This window comes from Echinops telfairi, unplaced genomic scaffold, assembly GCF_000313985.2.
Source record: "Echinops telfairi isolate 266 unplaced genomic scaffold, ASM31398v2 ScPeMD7_21;HRSCAF=78, whole genome shotgun sequence".
NCBI lineage: Eukaryota > Metazoa > Chordata > Mammalia > Afrosoricida > Tenrecidae > Echinops > Echinops telfairi.
Genome location: NW_022103918.1, coordinates 8,370,079 through 8,375,840, shown reverse-complemented (window position 1 = coordinate 8,375,840; position 5,762 = coordinate 8,370,079). Strand labels below are relative to the sequence as shown.

The 5,762-nt window shown below is 35.3% G+C and overlaps 1 protein-coding gene across 1 annotated transcript in view; it reads left to right on the top strand.

Moving 5' to 3' along the window:
- Window positions 1-5,762, top strand: part of ABCC9 (ATP binding cassette subfamily C member 9) — a 142,792-nt gene that overhangs the window by 19,578 nt on the left and 117,452 nt on the right. The window contains exons 3-5 of the mRNA XM_045288405.1: window positions 2,404-2,536; window positions 3,490-3,611; window positions 5,126-5,202. Coding sequence (XP_045144340.1) covers window positions 2,404-2,536; window positions 3,490-3,611; window positions 5,126-5,202 — 332 coding nt within the window. The remainder of the gene's footprint in view (window positions 1-2,403; window positions 2,537-3,489; window positions 3,612-5,125; window positions 5,203-5,762) is intronic.

Genomic DNA, 5,762 nt, shown 5'->3' with positions numbered 1-5,762 from the left:
CATGCCAGGCAGGTGAGCATCTCAGACTGCCGAATTGTTAGAACAAAGTGTTCTTGTGTTTTTGAGGGAAAGTTGTAAATCTTATAACAGAAAAAAATTGTATTAACCAGTTAGAACATAATGAATTCTATTTATAACTCAACATAATCAGTGGAGTTCTTAAGTCATGTAGTAAGAGACAACAGATTTTATTTATTGATTTTTAAGCCACAATAAGTGGTACATCTTTTATTGAAGAATGGATATGAAAAGACCTTTATAGACAATTCAAAACTTACTTTTATCTAAGAAGAATTTTCTTCACATCTGTTTATACTTTTGTTTTGCAATTAACAATTAATGAGCCTTTTAAAGCTGTTGGCACAGAATCAATTATATTGCATTGTCTTGCTGGTGGCTATTTGCATATATGTGCACTGCTTAGTTTCTGATATAAAGAAAGATAGGTCATCATTCCAAGCATGTAGACTTCTAATTGGCTATATTATTAATAACTGATCAAGCCTCTTTGGCACAAGTACTTATTATATTAACATAACCAAGAATGGTCTTTGTCTTTTTCCCATTAATAGATAGGGGATGCTACATATTGCTGCTCCGTTCATATCTTACATGGAACTAGATCCGTTCAACATTGCTCAGAAACTTAGCATCGTGCGTGCAAGGGCAACTGTCCTTTCCAGCCTCGTGATTGATGGGCAGATCCAGTCAGAGACCAGGTCAGGGCATAAACTAATACTGATGGCACAGGCCAAGGCCAGAAAACTGTTGGAGAGTGATTGGGATACAAGTGAGGTAGTCTAAAATACAATAAGCAAGCAAACAAAAACACACCCTTGATCTGGAACTGATCTTCACAGTCATTAGCAACAACTTCTTCCCCATAACTTTTTTTTATTGGTTTCTCAAATATCATCTTCTAAAATTTATTTTACTTTCTCTCCTGTCCTTTCCTACTCCGGAGACTGCTTCTACAAAGTTCCCAATGAAAACTGAAGAAGACAGCTTAATGAAAACCTTTTTTGTTAGACTTCACCTAGCACAGTGTTCACACTCCTGGTCATTCCTTTGTTGTTATTTTTAACCTATATTAATTATCCTTTACTTAAAATGTAACAGGTATTGATTATAATTAATGAAATAATGCAAAAATGCATACATTAAAATTTATATCACCTCTACCATCCCAATTCTATCTCTACCCCCTTTGAGATAACCAGATACTAGTGTGTTTATTATCCCATATATTTCCAAGTGTACAGTTTTTGTCCATAGAAGGGTTTGGCCTATACATATCATCCTGAGATACTGTCTTAGTTAGAAATTGCCGATATCTCTCCAAGTCAACATACGTAGTCTAACTTATTCTTCACAGACAAAAGGGTCATAGTATTGGTGTACCAACATATTTAACTGTCTACGGTTTGGAGGCCACTAAAAATCATGTTGCAACAAACAAATGCCCTTGCACGTGATCGGGCTTCAGAAAGTTCATGGAAAATATATCTCTTCATCTCATTTTTAAACAAACATTTCAAAGTCCCCTGTATATATTCTTAACCTGGGACAGAATTCCCAAAGTGGAATTGTTGATATAAATGGTTGATATCCTTTTCATTTTAATAGGTAGCTGAATAACTTCCAAAAAGTGTAGACCTTCACAGAAAATACAAGTACACGGAAGTGCCCATTTCCCTGTATTCTCATTAGCCCTGGATATGAATGGTTCTTATTTATTCTCCTTCCTGCAGCTGCACAGCAGCACCTCACGTTTTACTTCATTTTCTGTTGCCCTGACCATCAGTGGAACGAGTCTGAGTTAAAACTCATTGGCCATTTGATTTGCTTCTTCTGTCATTCACCTACTTGTGCTGTTTACTGTTTTTCTACTGCAGCGACTGGCCTTGATTTGTCAGTTGGTAGTTCTTTGTGATGATTTAGCTGTGGCTTGTGCTGCCCTTTCCCATATTCGGAAGCTTGTCATTTGATTTACTTTTGGGTACATTTGTAACATAAAGAAGCTTCATTAAAAAATCCGAAATGCTTCTGAGTCTTCTGTGTTTAGAATGATCCCTCTTACCCCAAAATTCTCCTAATTTTTCTAGTACTTTCACAGCTTTTTAAAGATAACTTATCTTTTCTTTAGTGTGAGATGAGGATTAAGCTTTGTTTGCTTTAAAAGGAGTCATTAAAATAAAAATAAATAAATAAATAAAAGGAGTCATTGTAGAAAAATATTGTTTGAAAACTGTGGTAACAATTGTAGAATTCTACTTGATGTGATTGAAATATGGAATGATATATGAATTAAATCCTAACTAATAAAAATATTTTTAAAAATGAAAACAAAAACTAGCCAGTTAAGTCAGCATGGCTTATTTTGCTACACAATCCCTTTCCTAGTTCGATCCCACGAACTGAAGGCTACCTTCCTCGTGTATTCCACGATCCCACAGAGGAGGTTCGGCGTCTACTGCAAACTTCGAATGCTCCAGGGGTTGAGTCTAGAAAGCCTGATGTACATCAAACGGGAATGGTGGAGCATTTGCATATCTGACTCAAAGGAATACTAATTCAAAATAGAACCTTAAGACAAGTGGTAGCAAATAAAGGATTTATAAGGGTTGTATTAGGGCCGTAAGATTTCACTTCCAGTTTCCAGTTTTTTCTAGTACTCGCTGTAGGAAATATCACTTCCATTCTAGCTCTTTTCGTTATCTATTGCAGTGAAACAAAGAACGCAAAATGGTCAGGGTTTAAAGCAACGCATTTTTATTTCACGCAATTCTTCGGGTTTGCTGGGCGATCCTTCTATTTTGGATGCTGTCAGACAGACTCATCCACATGGTTGCCTTCCACCAGGAGCGTAGCTTGGTGACGTCTATTCACCTTCACCTGGTCTCACTCGTTTGTATTTTTTCATTCGGGGTCTCTTTATACGGCCTCTCTTTTCAACAGAATTGCCTGGGCTTCCAGATGGCATCGTGTCTGGAGTCTATGAGAAAGCACGACCCAATCACAGGCTCCAATGTACAGCTGTCTGTGGGAGGCCTCTGCTGCCACAGCGCTTGCTGACATCTCATTAGCCAAAACAAGACACGTGGTCAAGTCCAGAGCCACACAAAAGTTTGCATTCTAGGAGGTTGAATCATTAGGGACTATCCATATATCACTATGATAGTTTAATACTGTTTTAAGATTTAGCCAAGAAATATGACCTAGCCGTTCCTCTTTTTCAGGATATTGATAGACACTCTCAGACATTTATTTTTAATTGTGAGATTTAAAATAATTTCATCCAGAATATGTCTCCCAACATATTTAGCCTTTCTTTATGCTCTTAGCAACTACTACTGCATTTTATATCTTAAGCATCTTATTGCTAAGTGAGAATATTTGTTAACAAAATGGAAGTAAAACAAACAAACAAACAAACAAACAGTTGCACACTATCAGCTTGATACCCTGACACTGTACCTTTCCCCATAGGCGGCGGGAGTCCAGACATCTCCACCTCTTTATGCCTGCTGTGATGGGATTTGTCGCGACCACAACATCAATCGTATATTACCATAACATCGAAACATCCAATTTTCCTAAATTACTTTTAGGTAAGTAAGATCAAATATGATTATAACTTACTCTTTCTTTTTCCTTATAATGAATACTGCCAGAGTGAGTTGGGAGTTGGAAGCTAGGGAAAAGCATGATAATGAATTGTAGTCCTAAGTCTGAATTGAACTAACAATGACAGCAATAAATGTGGGATGCAGGCTAGCTGAGTTGCTCTAAGTTCCCAGGGCTTCAAGTATTCTTCAATGAATGCCCCTCGCGGTGGTGCCTTGGTCGTGACAGGAAGAACGTCCAGGGAATGCGCTCCCATTCTGGCTTACAAAAACTGTGCTCCATTAGGGTGGATGCAGTTAGGTTAAAATGGAACGCCTCATTTTATCTCCCTTTTGACCCATTTTAAATGTGTTTCAGTTTTTAATATCTTCTACTTTTTTTGAACCCAAATTTCACTTCTGTAATTTTAAGATCAGAAAACTACTAACTTTGACCACATTTTTCATCATTAAAATTACCAAAGTATGGAGAAAGATTAGAAGAATTATTTTAACAGTCATACTCAATTGGACTGTTAACTGCAAAGTCAGTAGTTCTAAACCACTAGCAGCTCTATGGGAGAAAGATGAGGCTTTCAACTCCTGTAAAGAGTTACAGCCTCTGAAATTCATGGGGACAGTCCTACGCTATGAGGTTGCCATGAGTCAGAATTGGCTTGATGGCTGAGGTTTTTTATTTTTAATTAATTTTTATACCATCCTTCAAGATTCCTCAGTTTCCGTTTTACTTTATGCGCTTTATCCCTCTATCCATCCATTGTTTAGTCTTATTTATTTGTTTTGGATGCATATAAAGTAAGCTGCACTGATTAGTTGGTATGCTTTAGACCTAAATACATCAGTATATATAGTACTAAAAAGAATTAAATGCTTGTTTATAGTTATTTTGTGTTATTAAAATTTACATACACGCGGTACAGAGATCCAATGTTGCAAATGTCGACCCCTGTATAAGTCTCTAAAAACACTGAACATTAACATCTTTCACAGACATTTTCTGTGATTTTTGCCTTTTGATTCTCATTTTCACTACAAGACAACATCTATTTCATTTTTGTCTCATCATAGATTAGTTCTACCTGTTCGAGAACTTTGTATATATTCAGTCTTGCACTACAAACCGTTAGACTTTTCTTTCAACTTGACTTTTTTGAGGCTTATCCATAATGTAACGATTATCAACTTTTTCTTATAATTTCTGGATGACATTATATGAATATATCACAGTTGGCTAATTCTCCTATTGATAGACACCTGGACAGATGCTAGATTTTGTCTATTATGAAAAACTGCTATAAATATTCTTGTCCATGCCTTTTGAAAAATGGGTAGTTTTATTTCTACTGTGTAAATCCCTAGAAGGGAAAATTCTGGGTGACAAGGTAGGTAGATAAATGTGTACAGTAATTGTATCAGTTTGCATGAACACCAACAGTGGGTGGAAGTTCCAATTGTTCAACATGCCCAATTTTTGGTGTTCTTGATCTTTCCAATTTTAGTTATATTGTTGGTTGTGTGCTTGTTTACTGGTATTTTAAAGGATATCATGCACAACTTTATGACACGATATCCTGAAGTAACTGTGTACTGGTATGGATTTATTGTTGTGAATACATTTGTCAATAAATGCATACTAGTACACATTGTGATTTTAATTTTTGTTGCCAAGATAACTAATTATAACCAACTTTAAATGTTTTCATAAGCCATTTATTTTCTTTTTTGAAGTGACAATTTGTATATCTTGCCCATGTTTTGTTGAGTTACATTTAATTATTTATTATAGGAGTGCTTTGTGTATAGTAGATACTAGTATTGTATTCGATATATGTCTTAAAGATATTTTCCTCATAGTCTGTAGCATTTATATTCACTTACTTAACCAGGTCTTTAGAACTATTTTAATTTTATATAGCATATATATATATATGTATATATGCATATATATATATGTGTGTGTATATATATATATACCATATATGATTTTTTTCTGAAATCTTTGCATTCCCCTTCACTGTATTCCCTCGATTGTTCCTGTGCTCTTCTAAAAAAATTATAGCCTTTATTTTTAAAATTTTGGATGATTATCTATCTTAAATTAATATTCATATGTTGTAGAGTAGCTGTCAAGATTCA